Here is a 17,442-nt window from a genome sequence, read left to right as displayed (position 1 = left end):
AGCCCTTACAGGGCAAAGGAGGCTTCATCCTTGGTTCTCCACAGTCAGGCCGAGATGACCGGGTTGGGATGCAAAAACCGAGATTAGGGTTGAACTCAAATGGTGGAAAAGATTTAAAAGGTGCTTGGCAAGCAGGTGGGAGAGAAAGGGGGGGGCACAGGTGGATGAAAAAAGAGAGAACAGATTGTAAGTCAAGTTTGTAGATCTTTCCACACTGCTTTTCTGTATCCCTCTTTTTGTCTCGGCTCATACTGTTGGCTCAATTGATGCATATTCTGTGGCTAGTGCAAATGGAATCTTGGCAAGCAAGAAATGGTGCATTTTATGGGTAAAATTGAGCTGCAAAGAACAATTTGCCCCTGCACAGGGGGCGAAAATTCAAGTTGCGGGCTAGTAGCCAGCCATAAAAAGGTCACTTGCGCTCTCAATTATATACATGCACACAGAACGGTATGCAGTGATAAAATAGCGGCAAAAATGTCACCTGTACAAAGAAATTGCGGCAAAAATGCTGTGGTTTGACCCATACCCCATTACACCATTTAAGGGAAGCGGGGTGTCGGCAGCCTTCAGAGTCAACAGTGACATTGAGATCATCCTAGATCGAGATCCGAGTGTTTTCTGTTCTAGGTCGCGGTCCTGAATGTGTAGGGTCGAGGAGACTGTTGGATTCAATAAAGGAGTTGAGCTGGGCGTATGCTGTTCAATCAATGAGTTTCACGAGAAATCTGGTGTTGGAGATCGGCCTGTAATTCTTGGGGTGAAGGGATGCCTTTTTTAGAAGTGGCTTGACATGCACTATTTTGAAGGCTTCAGGGAAGATGCCAGAGGTGAGGAAGACGTTTAGTATGGCTCTCGCATGTTCTCCTGCACAGGTAGAGGAGAATATTTCTTTCAGGACAGAGGCGGGGCAGGGGTCGAGGGGCAACCCGGAGGGTTTGCAGACTTATAGTAGGTCAAGGATCTAGTCTCTGGAGATGGGTTTGTAGGAGGGTAAAGTGGGAGTCGGGGCAATGAGATCAGGAGGGTTGGTGAAGGGAAGGGGGAGAGCAAGGACAGTTTGGTGTTGCCATCCTGTCAAGTGCAGTGTAGTAGAAATGTAGCGAGAGGGAGTCGCAGAGTGATTTTGTGGGGGTGGATTGGGTAGAGGTGCACATAGGTTTCATGAATTCTAATATGATCATGTGGAGTTCTTTGCTGAGGATGCCACCGTTGAGAATTTGTTTATTGTAATAAGCTTTTTTGGCCCTTCAGATTTTGGATTTGTAGTTACGGTGGTGCAGGACGAACATGGATCTGCTGAGATCGTTTAAGATGCTCGCCATTTGCATTCCAGAGTTATTTTGTTTTTGGCATTTTTAGGGTGGGGCATGAACCATTTGGGTGTGAGAGAAATGAGTGAGTTTTTAAGCCAGGAGTTGAAGGAATTGATGGTTAAGGGTCTATCACAGGGCAGCGTTGCAGGGGAATGGAGAAGCAGGGCTTCGGCTAGGTCGGGAAGGATCTGGACTTTAGTGGTTGGTCCAGATGAGCGGTTTGGGACAGAATATATTAAGCAGGTCATGGGAGCTGAAAATTGCATCATGGGTGTGCCTACCTGAGTGGGTTGGACCAGTAGTATGTTGGGAGAGGTTGAGCGCATCGAGACGGTCAACCAGCGGATGAGTCGTGGGGTTGTTGGGCATATCCGACCAGATATTGGAGTCTCCAAGGAGTGTAAGAGAAGGGTGTTTTACCCTGAATGGTAGCTATTGAGTCACAGAGGTGGTTGATGAAATGTCTGTCATAGCCTCAGGGTCTGTAGAGGAGTAGGAAGCTGTGGGTGAAGGTCAATGGTAGCAAGAGTTTTACCAGAAGGGAGTCACAGGAGGCATTGCATGTCTCGGATTCAATGAGAGAGACAGAGAAATGGGTTTGAAGAGGATTGCCTCTCCATCACCTCTGGAGGGTCTATCGTGGGTGATAAGTGAGTAGCCAGGGGAGGGGGAAGGCTGTGTGTGTGTGACTGGGCCAAAGTCATTGGAGAACCAGGTTTTGGTGATAAAAATGAGTTTGGGATTGCCAGAGAATAGTAGTTCAAAGATGCTGTGTACGTTTCTTGCTAAGGAACGGGCATTAAAAAGGATGCATGTGACTTTGAGGGGAGGTGGTTTTTGTGATGCGCATCACAGTGGGAGCTTGGCAGACATGGGTGCCAGATGGGGTAGGATTATTGAGGGTGGTTGAGACTGGTTGAGGTGGGGCAGTAGGGGGGGTGGGCTGGATGCCTGTGGACTTTGAGAGTCAGGTGAGAGGGTTACGTCGATGGGGGTGGGTGGGAAGAGTAGGCAGGTTGAGATAGATATGTGAGACGAGGGGTGGGTCATTTCAGTTGTGGGGGTTATGGCGGGTTGTTTTTGGATTGAGTCGGGGGTTTAGGTGTACTGGGTGAGACGTCAAGAGCAAGGGGTGGAAACTGGTAGAGGGGAGTGTCTGGGGGTAGGGGAGGGAGAGGCTGGGAGGTTGGACTGAAGCAGAAGTGGTGAGATGTGGAGTGTCGAGGGAGAGGACCAGTCATTTGTTCAGCTTTTTGGGGGTTTTGGTGCCATAGGGGTGTGAGAGGGTGGGAGGTTCAGAGGCAGAGGGAGATGTGGCTACTCTTCTAGCAAGGGCGAGACGAGCTACTTTCAGAGTAGGGAAGGGATATGAAGGGGGGGGGGTCTATTGGCAGGGGTTGAGCAGGGGTTAAGGGGGACTGAGAGGGCAGCATGGGAGGTAGGTTGTGAGGGTGGTGAGTTACCGAGTAGTCCAAGGAGGAAGGAGGAGGCCGGATGGGGAGTTCCTCAGTGGGCACAAGTATGGTGTGGTAGTGGAGGTGGATTTGCGCTGTTTGGAGCACCAGAGGGCTCCTCTGGCAGGGGTATAAGGATGTTCTCAATAGAGGTCAGAGGGGAAAGTGGATGTTGATGTGTTGGAGTGAGGGATGAGCATTTGAGGAGGGAGTTTTTTTGGTGCACCAGAGTGCTCCACTGATCTTAGAGTTGGATGAGGGATGATGGTAGGAGGTTGAGTGGGCGGCATCCGGGGGTATTGTTGTATGGGGGGGGAGAGGGGAGTCGTGGTTTGCGACCAGATGAGGGTTAAAGGGGGGGGGGGTCACGAAGATGGCTGCTAGAGTGCGGGTCATGCGCCGCAGGGGTGAGTTATGGGGGTATGGTAAAGGGAGGCCAGGGATCAGGACGGGTTGGAGTGGAAGTCTTTGTTGTACTGGGATCTCCATCGCGGGGGGAAGTTAATGGCAGCACCTAGAGTTCGATGTACATGTAACAGTAGATGTAGTGCGTCTAGAGTCTGGACACCAGGACAGTGGGAGACGGCCAAAGTGGGGCAACAGTAGAATGGAAGTCTAGATGCAGTAGCGGTGACTAGACTTGGGACACCTGGATAGAGGGAGAAAGGGCCCAACACATGGGAATTCTAAAGTGGCACTCTATAGATGGGGCACAATGAAAAATTAAACACATTTTGAAGACATGCAACCTAGGTCTAAAAGAATGTTTTTTTTTTTTTTTTTTTTTTTAAAAACGTTCTCCTAGAGGAGGACGCAGGCCAGTATTTGCAGTACTATCACAAGGTGGGATTTTCTAGTTGTGAGTCAGTGCACTATTAACAATTTCTAAGTGTGCAGCGCAGGCAAATAAATCACAGTACTAGCTCAGTGAGCACTTTAGATGAGAATCAATGTAGCAAGAACCGTTTCTAATTGTGCGGCACAGGTCAGTAAATCACAGTACTATTTATGTAGTTCACACAAGAAAAGTATTTAAACCTCATGAGAAATTTAAAATATTTCTCTGCAGTACTGCACTGACGGTGCCGTGTGTCACCATACAAAAAGTAGATGCCTATGGAGTTTGTCAGACTCCAAAAACAAAGGGAACACATAATCCAATTCAGGTCAAAACACATGAGTGAGAAAAAGGGCTCACTCACTCCAGGGTTAAAATTAGCCCAGAAGCAGAGCTGGGGGTTAAGGTTGAAGGGAATTAGCACATAAATTAGAATTTTCCCTAACCCCAGTCCAGCAAAACGTTCTGGGGTTGACAAAAGTCAGGAAGATTTATAATTGCTATGAAAATCTTAACAGACACTCAATGACGAAACAGACACTACTGAATACACTTTGCATCCTGAGAGAAACATGGAAACCCACCAAAAAGACCACCATAAGACGAAACCAAGAAAAAAACAAAGCACTGTTAGAAAAATACACTGCAATCTAATCAACGCAAGATCGATGTCCAAACATGCTACAAAGATCTATGACGGTGGACTAAGTCATGCATTGCTCCCCACGTTAGCATTTCTGACGATTGTATCTGCTTAGACTCGCATGCTGTGCATGCAGTCCGACATCCAGTGGCATCGCGGAGCACCTCATCCCTCCAGCCGCGCATCCCTTCATCAAAGATCTAAAGTGGCATTTATCTAGGCATGCAGGACTACCTCACAACAAAAACACAGAGGCTGAACTACTATTGTGATTCAACCAGTGGGAACAGATCCGACCAGTTCTCGCAGCACTACACAGACTACCAATCAAAACAAAATGGATCCAGTGGCAGACCCTCTGCATTGCTCACAGATCCCTTGATGGTCAAGGAGCAGAATACCTCCAAAACAAAAATCTCACTATCAAACAACCAGAGAACTAAAATCAAGAAAGATATACCAGTGGAAACCAAAAGATTTTTATATAAAGACATGGAGGCTCAACCTTTTACACTATGGGGGCCAAACATAGGACTGCGCTGCAAAGGAAAATGGATGCACCACAGAACGACCTGAAATTCAGGAAAAGTCTAAAAACCTGGCTCTTCCAAAACTAATTAACAGAATGTTTTACCTACACCCATAAATCAGCAGAAAATACACTCTCAATAGTTGAGCTTTCATCCGCACACCCCCCCCCCCCCCAAGGGAAAACCATACCAGCTCCTGATCGCCTAGCAAGAACACAAGGCATGGCACTCAGGAAAATTTAAGGACCAGAAAACATTTGATCAACCCTAAGAAAACGCTTTCCTGTCTCCCGGAATATGTAACCCTCAACACAGGACATCATGCATCAACCATTTAAGCCAAAATCCGCTCACCATTCTGCAACCAACAGCAAGATCAATAACTTTAAATCAAGACGGAAAGCCCAAGAATATGCCCCACCTTTTGACTAACTCTTGATTTCTCGTCACTAAACTCACCACGTGAAAACCAATCACTCTCACATAGCTTTACAAGATAAAGACACACACACCAGACTTCCTATCACCACAAATGTACACCTCTAACTACACCGGACATTTTCACTCCCTGACCAACACACACTCGCACTGTAAGCACAAGGCCACCCCATTTGGACACAAAGCTCTTAATCCCTCCTGCATTTCAGAACTAGCAGAATTTACACGCAGGCTGCGGTCAGGATACCGCCGATCTGCAACCACAACACAAAGCACTGCAATTTTGCCTCTCCTCCCAACTATGTTGCCCAACCACTCTCTTCCAGATTGGTCAGAGCACCCAGAGACCATGCAAACAGCAGCAGTGCACATTGCAAATCCTAATATAAAGTGTTCAAAATGTGCCCTCAGAAGTATCCATTGGCTAGTGATAATAGAGTAAGAAATGGTGTGCTACGTGCATGCGTAAAGTTGAGGTGATGTGTCCTTTTTATGGCTGGCTAGTGGCTTGTAGCTTGAACACAACAGAACAGAACTCCAAAAGTAAAAAAAGAAAGACCACTTTAAAAAAACATGAAGCAATTTGCACCCAAACGTCATCACTGTCTGCACCCTCTACGGTCCGCACCCACACCTCCCCCACCTGGGCCCTCCATCAGTCTTGCTCATGGATGCCCTTTGCCTTAAATATGCCATTGTCCCAGACACAGGCTGATGTGTGAACCATTCTGAATATACAGAGCGAAATGTACAAATTAGAGGAAGGAAGCTACCGCAAAGGGTTGCCTGCACCCTGCCAGGAAACTGGAAACCATCTTGAGCACACAGATTGGCTCCCAGAGACACACTGCCTTCCTTGTATTTGACCCTCCCCTGGGCATCCTCAGCTAAGGGCCAAATGCAGCAAAAGAGCCACTCCCTATTGCGGCCTACCTGGGCTGGAAAATGCTTAAGGCCAGAACTCCTGATCATGCCAGTCCATCACCACACTCCTGATTTCACGCACATGGATCCTTCTACCCAGTGACTCTCCATTCATCACTGACCTGCCGTTACCTCAAAGGACCAAGGGACATCCATTTTATGGACCCACTATCTTTTGGCCACCTATAGCCCCATTCTAGCTCAACTCAATTATATATGCTCCTTCCTAGCCAACCCTTCCCCTTCATCTGTCTACTCTCTCCCTCTTAGCCTATACCCTTCCTCCACTGTCTGCAATGGCTCATTTCTTTTATCTTCCATTACTTTGCTCACTTATTTTATTCACGCATCTCGCCCGCTTCTCTCATAGCCTGCCACCACAACACTCAAAATGAGAACGGGGGGTGGGGCAGATACTCTTCTGCGCATACCTCTGCGCTAATTGTGCCAGGATACTGCCCAACATTGCTAGCGTTACTGCAACTCAGTCCGGCTCAATTTGCGCCGGATCCGGAGTTGCGGTGGGGAGGTCAATCCCCATTGCCATTGGGTCCAATGGGTGCACTATTAGGGTCAGAGCGCAAATTGCACATTTTTACAGCCCAACTCGAGACTGGGCAGAGCAGTAAATGCCGCGGTAATAGCATTACTGCCACATTTTACCGGACCGCCCATATCGTGATGAGGCCCATGTCCACTACTTTTCATGAGAATCTGTGGTTCTCTCACAGCCCTTTCTTCCCCACCCTCCTATCTACTACCACGCATGCCTAGCCCTTCTATTCACAACTACTTCTCTCCTACCCAATTACCACCCATCCTTTGCAGAACCAATGTAGCTGTTCTCCCATCGATCAATGTTCTCCATCAAGCAGTCAAAGACTTAGTCCAAATCACTCTGCCTCATCTTCGCTTGTGCAGGTGGTCTAGAAGCAGAACACCAAGTACATTCAGGATAATGTCTTTGGAGAGCCACTTTAATCTGGCTTACGTAGTTAACATTCCACGGAGTGCGCACTCATGCAGGTCTCCAACTTCCCCTCAACTTTTATGCCTCACAAAAAGCGGAATGGAACTGCTGGACAAAGCAAGTGTTGCTTCTGCAAATTGCCTAACAGGACAAAAGTGTTTAGCATAATAGAGGATTTCTCCCGATATGAAGTTTGACTGCTCAACCATACATTCATGCAAACCCTCAAAGTGGTCCAAATAGCCTGGGACCGACAAGACAAGCTTCTAATGCAGGCTGATTTTTGCAAAACATAGCAATGCCACACTTTTATATACTGCTGTACAGGAAACGTAACCAGTCACGCCAACAATTCCGAAACATCCTTTTTTACTGATGTCATATGGAAATTGAACAGTAGAGCCCAGAAACATGCAAGGAAACCTCTGCTCCACACAGGAGACATTAGGCCTCATTACAGATCCAGCGGTAAATGTGCCGGTATTACTGGCGGGTTGCCACCAGACCAATAAATATTTACTGGTGCCTGACTTGCCGCTAACACCGGGGTATTACAACCCTGCGGTCTGGAAAGTCAGGCGCCGGTAAATAGTAATTCCCTATTCCAATAGAGTCCCATAGGACTCTATGGGAATGGGGAACACGGAAGTACCGGCACCGTGATTAACGGTGCTGGTGCTTCCACGATGGTCCGCCTACCATGGCCGCTGTGTCCAGCAGGGTCAGACCAGCCAGGCACAGCAGCTCCAGAAGGCAGGCCTGTAGTATGCCGGTCCAGAAACCATGGTGCTGCTAAGCTTACCGGCACTGTCATTTCCGGACCGGCATGCTTGTAATGAGGCCATTGTCTCAGTAAAACAAGTCTGCCTCCCCTCACCCTCATGGAATACAATTTTCCCTTTTGACTTACCTCCACTTATAGTGTTAAGAAACCATGGTAATAGACAATGGCCCTGCTAGACACGCTACCAGGAACACCTCAAATGATTATCGGGAGATCTATGGGAAAAGCCACAGGGCAACCAGTACCAAAATGGCACTGCATCCAGTGAAGATATTTAGCCTTCAACCCATACATGAATCAAATATGGTTGAGAAACACCAAGCCTCTGGCCAGACCCAGAAACAGCTAATGTTATCGAATATAATTCTAGAACAGACTGCTGTCCGAACCAATGGTGCAGACTGTGTGGGCTGGTGGTATTCAGCTGCAGCAGGGAAAATCCAGAGAGTGCAAAGACAGCACCTAAAGACAATGAATGATTGATTACAGTGGTAGAGGAGCTCCGGGTAGGAATGAGTCTGAATTTAGCAAATAGGCCAGAAAAGGCATTAATTAGTTTTCAGAAATGGATTAGCAGAGTTTGCTAATATAACTTTCTTACCAAAAAAACCTATTTGATTGGCAATGTTTTTAACTAATATTTTTAATGTCACCAGCGTTTTTTTTTTTTTTATACCCAATACATAAAATGAGCAACAATACAGCAATGTTGTGTACCTTTGAAGGCAGACATTAGTGAGAGGAGTGTGCCAAACAAACCATAGCTACATAAACGAACACAAATATATAGGATAAAAAGGCTGTAAAAGCAGTTTTCAGTTCAAGGGTCTGTGCAGCGCGGTGAAATGGGTGTTGCACAGGGCTGTGTGCTTGCCCCATCATTTACTGTCCAAGTTCAGAGGTTTCATCAATCAAAAAGTTCACAATGTTAAAGGAAAGTCATAGATGGAGAGTTAAGTGCATAGTATGTTGTTATGATAGGCGGGGTAATTGACAATTTCAGGTGGACAAGAAGGCTCCTGCGCATCATTGATAACCGTTTTCAGGTGGACAAGAAGGCTCCTGCGCATCATTGATAACCGTTTTCAATATAGCGTTACATACAACTTAAGAGGAGGGCAGAACCGGTAACAGGCCGCAAGCCTGAGCCAGGAGGCCTAAGTACAGTATTCAAGTCCTGTGCACTTATGAACGCAGTATTAAATCTCTATTAGTACTCAGAGCTGGGCGCTGATACTTTACTTTTAAGGGAACGTGGTATTGTGGAATTCATGCTGCATGTCCACGACTGGAACCAACTATTTCCAGCCCTGGAGATGGGCCAGTAGGTGCGCATATGAAAGGGCGGGGGTGTGGCATTCCAGTGGAGACTCACCTGGGGCACCGCCTCCAAAGATAGGGTCAAGGCTGGGCAAAGGAGCAGCAGACCAACAAGAAATGTTGGTAGCCGGTGATGGATTCCGCTTCTATTCCTGGCCTTGTGGTTGTCCAGCACTCTGCCCAGGCATGAATACATAATGCAATCATAATTGTACCGCAAAGAGCAACTGGAAACTAACTCAGTGTATGTTATTGTAGTAGTAGGTCTGTAGATTTCAGACTGGATGGAACTATTGAACGATACTTTGCGTAAATATCTAGTTAGCTTTTCTGCATTCATCATGTAAGAGACTAAGCAGAGTGGATATCGGAGCAGGCAGATAATTAGAGAACTGGCACAACAAAGTGGAATATTGTAGTTTTCTGACATCTGTTCCTTCCAGGGAATGCCATTAACACATCAGTGTGACATTCCCACCCGTCATCACACGGGGCTACCTCAAGCTGGGCACTTGTAATGTAGTCTCTAAGGCCCATTTTATTTTGGTTAAAACACTGTATTCCAATGTCTTTATGTAGGGTGTCGATTTAAAAAGGGTGGCACACAATCATGCAGGACCCAGTCACTGTAGCATGCAGTATTCAGAACATTCACAGGATTGCAACTTTTCATACAATGAAATGTGTTTACAAGTCAGACATATTTGGTGGAGAAAACCGTCCGGCTTTGATATGGGGTTTAGGAGACTTTTTGGGAAACAGATTTATGGTGAAAATGCAACAGCATCAATTATTTGTTCAGTGGATTATCTTCAACTCCTACTCCTCTAAAAAAATAAAATATATATTTTAAAAAAATGAAATTGACAAAGTTACAAAAGTAAAACTGTTTTCTAAAACTGAAAACCACAACTTGGGGTAATGTACTGAAAATATAGCTTTTGTGTGAGAATGGAACATCATCCATCGCAATAGGACACCTTACTTTTTCACACAGGCATATTAGAGTCATCTCAGGTTAGCCCATGTGATGTTCTGTGAAGCCTGGTTTATAGGCTGCCATTGGATTATTTTCTGGTACATGAAGCCCAATGTTACATTGAAAAAATAAAACTGCAAATCCTGTACAAGCACATAGGATGATGCGAGCTAAAAACCAGAACTGGATAAACATCATTTTTTTCACTACGTCAACAAAGCATGCAACACTAAAATTTCCAGTGCGCTCACTTGCAAACCTTGCAACTAGGAAACTTAGCCACAGAGCTAGGCTTCTAGGTTTAATCAGACTGTGATCCTGTTCAAATCACTCTAGCCAAATGCATTTTATTTTCTTTGGCTGCCGAAATTGATATCACCTAGAAGTGATTATGTGAGGTGAGAAGCTACATGGTTTAATAGACTACGGAGTTTGTCTCATGTATAATGCATGTATCATTTATGTAGTCCCCATCACATGCTGAATTGCCCATTAACTTGGTAATTGCTCGAGGCATCTTCACATGTGAGCAATGGCACCCTTCCAACAGAAACAGTACAATACATTGGCAATGGCACCCTTCTAACAGTACTAAAATATTCGGTTGGCAAGGGAGATTTCCTCGGCCATGAGTGTGGAAGAAGTCCGTTAGCCAGATGTAATCTTAACAATCCGCATCAGCCAAACGGTCTCTCTAATGCACAGTTCATGAGTGAGCTCGTGGTGGAGAAGAAGCGTATTTTAGGCATGGGGGATGCCTGCCTGATCCTAAGGCTGGCTACCTTTTTATTTTATTGGACATTTGTATGGCGCCTACTCACAGGTGTTTCCAGGTGCTACAAGACAAGATGGGTGGAAGGTGGGGGTGGAGGGGAGACAGGGACATGGGAATCAAAAAAGAAAGCAAAAACGGTTATATTGAACTTGTGACAATCCTACCGTGGAAGTGCATGGCAAGGTGGTAAGTGCAAGAGTGTGGTTAACCCCCCACCTACCCCAAGAGTGAGGGAGGGCAAGTGCGGCTTATGCCAGGGGAAGTGGGGGGAGCGAGTGTGGTGGACAGGGAGGACCAACTTTGGCTAGTTTGGGAAGGGAGTCCGAGAGCAAGTGCTGGCAAAGGATGCTGGGGGGGGGACTGGCAGAGTGTGGCCTGGCCCCTGTATGACTCTGAAGGGACCAGGCCCCAGTCGCAGTGACAGATAGGGAGGGGGGAGAGCGAATGAGGAGGAGAAAAGGAAAGTCTTGAGAAGAGGTTCCAGGCCCCAGACAGCCTTGTGGATGATGCAAAGTGTCTTGAATTTGATCCTTGCGGTCACTGGGAGCCAGTGGAGAGATTGTAGGGCATGACAGTTGCAATCCCTGGGTTTGAGGCCAAGGATAAGTCTTGCAGTCCTATTCTGGATTAGCAAAAGTGGGTGAAAGGAGAAAGAGGGAGATTGAGGAAGAGGCTGTGTTGGGGAGAATTCTCAGAAAGGTGCTAATTCCCTCCACCTTAGAGACCCCCAGCAACTTTGCAGGATTTTGAGGACTTGATTTTTTTACCTGGAGAGAGCAAGACCCTTTTTCCCCCACTCTCTCATGTATTCTAATATGATTTTCAACTTTGTATTTCTTATGTTATGGAGCCTGACAAACTCAATAGGCATAATCTTTTACATTGTGTCACACAGCACCTTCAGTGCAGGGGCACAGGGAAGTCTTTCAGATTTCCCAAAGGTTTAAATATCTTCTCTGAGATAAACTACCGTTTGACAGCAGTAATGTGAAATTGACTTTACTTACATTTGTAACTTTCTAGACCAAGCCCACACTATTTTACAGTAGGGTGCTGGAGGGGTTACCTACTATCCCCTTTGTCTAGCTTCTCATGTAACAATTTTATGTTTCCCTTTCCTCACTGAATGGCTGGTGCCAGTGGTTTAGTTTTAACTACAGTGGTGTGCATTTACCGCAGACAGTTTGCAGCTGCAGTAAAGCACCCAAGGGTGCTATTTTTGTCAAAATGGCCCTGGTCTTTTTTCGCCATTTCTTTGTGGAAAGGTCCTTCTTGAGATTTACTCTGCCTGCCAAACCAGGTTTGGTTCCATTGTTCACTTTGCCTTTGGCGGGATCCACGAATGAAGCCTCTGGCTCCAGGGCATCTGGGGTAGGCAGGAAGTAAGGGAGGTGCCCAAAACTCCCTGTGCTTAGTCTCCTAGGAGACCCACATGCACTCTATAGTGATTGGCCCGCTGACTGTCCGGCAAGGACAGCCACCCTGCTGGGTGATTGACAGCTAGGCTGGAATGAATGGGAGAGAACTAAATAAAAGGCAAGTCTTTTGGCTTGGAAGGCAGAGTCGATCACTGGATGAAGGAACCGAAGAACTTGAAGAGGACGCCTGCTGCAACTCCTGGACCGTTGGTTTGCCCGGTGAAGCCCTGCTGCTGTGCTGAAACTCCAAATTTGTATCAACAGAAGCCCCTCCAAGGAGAACTTCTACCTTTGAGTTGTTGGGACCAATCAACTCCAAAGTAAGCCACCTGGACATACATCTCAGAGCTGGTTGAATTTCCACAGAGTTGCTGCTGGAAACCATACAGCCAGGGAGAGGAACGCCAGATTGTGTGTGTTGCTTTAAGCTGGCCTAGAGCTTCAGGAAGATCCTGCGGATGCCCAGGAAGCAGGACTGACTGGGCCTGAGCCCCCTCAACAGAGGGGGTTACCGCAGAAGCAAGGAAAGTCCATCTCGGAATTGCAGTGTTGCTATATGCGGTAGATGCGAGGAGCTGAAACAGCCACTGATTTGAAGATTGCCGGTTGCGAGTGGTGACCGTCCCATTGCAGTGCAGGAGTCCCCACAAGTCCTCCCTCTTGTCCCCACGACTGAGGCCCAGGAACAGCGAGATCTGCACAGGAACAGAAGTCATCTGCTGCACTTTTTCTTCAATTCAAAAGATACTGTAAAAGTCGGAGAGAACTTACCTCTTGCTGTAGAGTTGCTTGCATCTTCTACTACTCAGAAGTCTAACGGCTTGTGGCCCTACATTTGATTATTCTTTTCGTCAAAGACTTCTAAAACATTGTGCAAAGACTTTTCTATTTACCTACCAGAAATGCTTCATCCTATACAAGACTTTTGCCCATTCACTTTGGCCTAGCCTGTTATACTTAATGACTCTGCTCTAGGGGTCCAAAAGTACTTGCCTGCTTAAGAATATGTGTTGTCTCTTGTTGTTCTAATAACCTTTTCCCAATTTATAACGGTATTCTAAATGCCAACAGTAAGATATTAATGTCCCCAGCTCCCTAGCTATTGAAGTCACCGGAGAGTGTAAGTTGTGTCTGTGAGCCATCCCAAAAGGGTCTTTACTGATTTAGAAACTAAGAGTGTACACTATTGAAGTGTATGTGTGTGTGTGTGTTACTATTATATTGCTCCCTTCTGAAGAAGGCTTATTCTTACTGATAAATAAATTAATAATTGTTTGTTCAAGAAACCTTGAGTGTAAGTGTTTATTTGAATACTTGTCACTGTGAATCTCTGGTCAACTCCCCTACAGCTCACATTTGACCCCTCTTGAGATAAGCCTGGCTGCTCAACACATTACCAAAACTGTGTAGTACAAGCTTATACCAAAGGTTGGGTTTCCTAGACCTATAGTCAGGGTTGTTTGTAGTGTTACCAGAGGGTACTGCATACAATCTTTGCCTAGCAGGCTGTTGAAGTAGTCAAGCCTAGCGAGAACCAGGGCTCTGGAGACATTGGGCTTCGGGGGGGGATGAGGAAAGGTAGAATGCCCCCAAGGAGATGCAGCTGAAAGTTGGACTTCTTGGCAAGGTCCATGATGTGTAGAGTGAAAGAGACAGGAGGCAAAGATGATGCCAAGGTTTTTTGCCTCACAAGTGAGTGCGGGGAGGGGACCTAGGGAATCTGGCCAGAGAGTGGGGGGGAAACAAGGAACAGGCATCCTAATGAGAAGGATTTCTGTCTTACTGGCATTAAAGCAGAGATCATTGCCAGAGCACCATGCCTGAATAGCAGTCAGGTATGAGGGAGGCAGCTTGAAAGAGAGCTGTGTGTCATCGGTGTAACACTGTAAATGAGAGGAGAAAGTGGGGTCAGGTGGGCCAGAGGGGTAAGGTAGATGTTGAAGAACCAAGGTGATAGGATAGAGCACTGAGGGACCCCACAGATAGATAGTGACGCGAGGACAGAAAAGGGCTCATTTGCATTTGGGAAGGTCGGTACCTACTACACATTTACCTTTTCTCTCCAATTCCAACATCCAGGATATGTGGGAGCCACCTGCAACAGCCACATTTGCCTGCTGCAGGAATGGGTAAAGCTCTCCTAGGGCTGACGCCCACTAGCATATCAGTTCTGCTTGCCCGTCCTTTCCCAGACAGGGAATGCTACTCATTGAATCAGTTTTGGATGGATTATTTGCTAGCCCGTCCAGAATACAAACTTGTGATCCTCATCTTGCACACATTTTTCTGCAGCAGTTGCATCAACCAGCTGAGGTAACTCGCACATTTTCAAATCATCAACAAGATCTAGGTCACCATACAAAACTGCCTACCACAATCTATGTCTAAATGATGAAAAAACTGAGCTACGTATTGTCGGCTCTGCCATCTGTCTCAGTCAGCTTTCACCTCCATTAATGGCTCCTCCATCCCAGTCCTCAAACAAGTTACAGCACTGGGGTGCGCATCTGGATTCGGAACTCAACATGACCAAGCACATTAACACTCTAGCCTCCTCTACAGCCTACACCTCGAAACTCATTTCCCTGAGCAGACAATTCCTGACCACCTCGTACTGTCCAACTCTAGCAAGAGCTATTATCATCAGCAAACTTGACTATTGCAATGTTCTGGTCATGGTCACGTTGTCCGCCAACCTGTCTAAATTGCAACTCCTCCGTAACAAAGCTCTATGCGCTTCTTTGGGTCTGCACCGCTGGGACCATATCTCGGCTGCCAGGCGCGATTGCTCACTGGCTCCCAATTAAAGCTTGCATGTATCGAGTGCAAAACTTTGACATTAGCATATTTGTGTATCTACAACACTGTACCTTCTTACTTAAAAGCATCTCTCTAAAACAACACACACGTGCCCTCCACTCTGCTGACAGCATAATACTTGCCATTCCGAGGGCTGGAGGGGTACGCTTTGCGGTCACCGCTCCCTCTCTTTGGAACACGCTACCCGCAGGCATCAGAGATGTAACGTCCTACACCATCTTCAAGAAGCTGTTGAAAACTTGGCTCTTATGAATAATGACACTTTCCCTCTTTTCTTCCCTCACCTCGCCCTCTCTTAGTGCCATCATCTGACCTGGACTATGTTCTGAACTGTATATTCTGTACAAACACTGATACCCCTGGGTTTGGGCGTTGCATAAATAAGTTAAATAAATGTAACTGGGATGCATATAACACATCCTTCCATTTGGGAAGTCTGTGTGCCCTACAAAAGTGATGGTTGCAAGTCTAAGAATGAATGCTGCACAACTATCATTGCCCTGGGCATCATTTTCTAGCAAATCTGCGCTATAACAAAAGGGGACCAACCGGTGGCAAACCAGTCTTACTTTGCCCAGAGGAATGCTAGTGGTTACTCTACGCTGCGATTACTTTAAAATCTCCAATCCTTGTAGCTTTGCTAGAAAGCCGATTGTGCTTTAAATAAATAAAAAAGGGGCGGGTATCCAGAATGTGCGTCACCCACAGGCAGATGCTGTGATGTCACTTCCCATAACATATCTGCGTCAAAGACTACGCCATAAGAGTAGCTCCCACCCTTGTAAACTTAAATGTGCCTCCGCTCCCACCCCAGATAACTCGCTAAAATTCAGTTCTAACACATACAGGATAAACTGCGGTTCAGGGCATGCAACGGCTTCTGTAAATGTCTGTTTGTATCTGGATTATTTGCATTGATACATGTTCAGTGGAGACTGACGGAAGCAGCACGTGTGGCACGAACAACCCTCACCGCGCACTGCAATCATAATCACAAGCAGCTCTGCAACAGCCAGCCTAGCAATCAAATGAATTCTTCCCGGTACTGACCTGCTGTGGAGACAAACAGCAACAGGAGCTTTAGAAGGGACACCCCGTGGCAGTTTGGCTTCGTTATGTCCATTCAAACTTGGAGGTCCAAACTTGATCGGCCCGCTTGAGCCGTTGAAATGCGAGGCTTACTTCCCCCAGCGAAATGCGAGGCTTACGTCCCGCAGCAGCTCCCCCGCACCAAGTCTACACTGAAGCGGCTCTCTCCAATGCTAAACCACTAGTCCAACGTTGCGCCCCGAGAGCAGGCAGCTCATCACCCACTTACACCAGCCAGAAGTCAGGCTCGTATTTATAGCTGAAATCGCAAGAGCGCACGCCCTGTTCCTCCCCCAAACTCCAAACTTAAGTTTCCTGCAAGTCTACAGACACAAAAAGCCCCTTTCCTTTGTTTGGGAGCACACTACAATCCCGGCCCGGCTTTTCCTCCTGCTTACAGCTGCTTCCTTGCGCTCTCAAATTTCAGCCCGGTGGGTGGCATTGGGGATTTTAAAGGCACAGAGCCCTTTTCTAGAGGGTTTACCTCAGCATTGGCTGGGAGGACTTACTTTTCTCTACTATTACTTGTTCAAATATAAAACCAGATTAGCAGTTACTATGATGAAAAAAACATAGTAATGCTGACCTCTTGATTTCTAATTGACTGGAGGAAGTAAATAACCTGCGCGCCGTCGACATTATTCTTTTTCTACAACATCTGTTTACCATGTGATACATTAAATGACTTCTGAGGCCTCTGCCATTTGGTTGCACGTTTTATGATGAAATCATTTAAAATAATCAGCCACGGACTGTTTATCCCTCTTAGTTCACCCCTAAACATTAAAAAAACCATGCGCATGAAAAAGTAAAAAAAGAAATCGTAGAACAGGAATTTTATTTTGGAAATGTAAAACACCCTGTTAAAACATAGCAAGCCTAATCTTTTCTGGTCGATTGCCGAAATATTCCGTGCTAGACAAGATAGTGAAACACTAGTAATCTCCACAGTTGGCTGCAGTTCTGGCTTGTTTTTTTATTAACAGCAGTTTCATGATGGGGTGTGTAGTCCCACTTTGTCCATAAGTGAGGACGACAAATACCAGCATGCAAAGTGCTAATGCCTCTAAAAGAAAGATGACACCAGGCTAGATCCATCTTGTCATTCATTTGGCACAATCTGCCTTCCCTTTGTGTCCCAGTT

At 46.4% G+C, this 17,442-nt stretch overlaps 1 protein-coding gene across 2 annotated transcripts in view; it reads right to left on the bottom strand.

Annotated features, from left to right (window-relative positions):
- The window catches only part of CYYR1 (cysteine and tyrosine rich 1), a 364,092-nt gene extending 347,392 nt beyond the window's left edge, over positions 1-16,700 (bottom strand). For both annotated transcript variants that reach the window (XM_069636375.1, XM_069636376.1), the window contains exon 1: positions 16,260-16,700. In XM_069636375.1, the coding sequence (XP_069492476.1) occupies positions 16,260-16,332 (73 nt within the window). In that variant the 5' untranslated portion in view covers positions 16,333-16,700. The remainder of the gene's footprint in view (positions 1-16,259) is intronic.
- Between the last annotated feature and the right edge of the window lie 742 nt (positions 16,701-17,442).

The sequence above is a fragment of the Ambystoma mexicanum genome, chromosome 7p (genome assembly GCF_040938575.1).
Source record: "Ambystoma mexicanum isolate Mex_15411 chromosome 7p, UKY_AmexF1_1, whole genome shotgun sequence".
NCBI classification, from domain to species: Eukaryota; Metazoa; Chordata; class Amphibia; order Caudata; family Ambystomatidae; genus Ambystoma; species Ambystoma mexicanum.
Note: the sequence above shows the minus strand (reverse complement) of the source record. Positions and strands in the feature narration are given on the sequence as shown.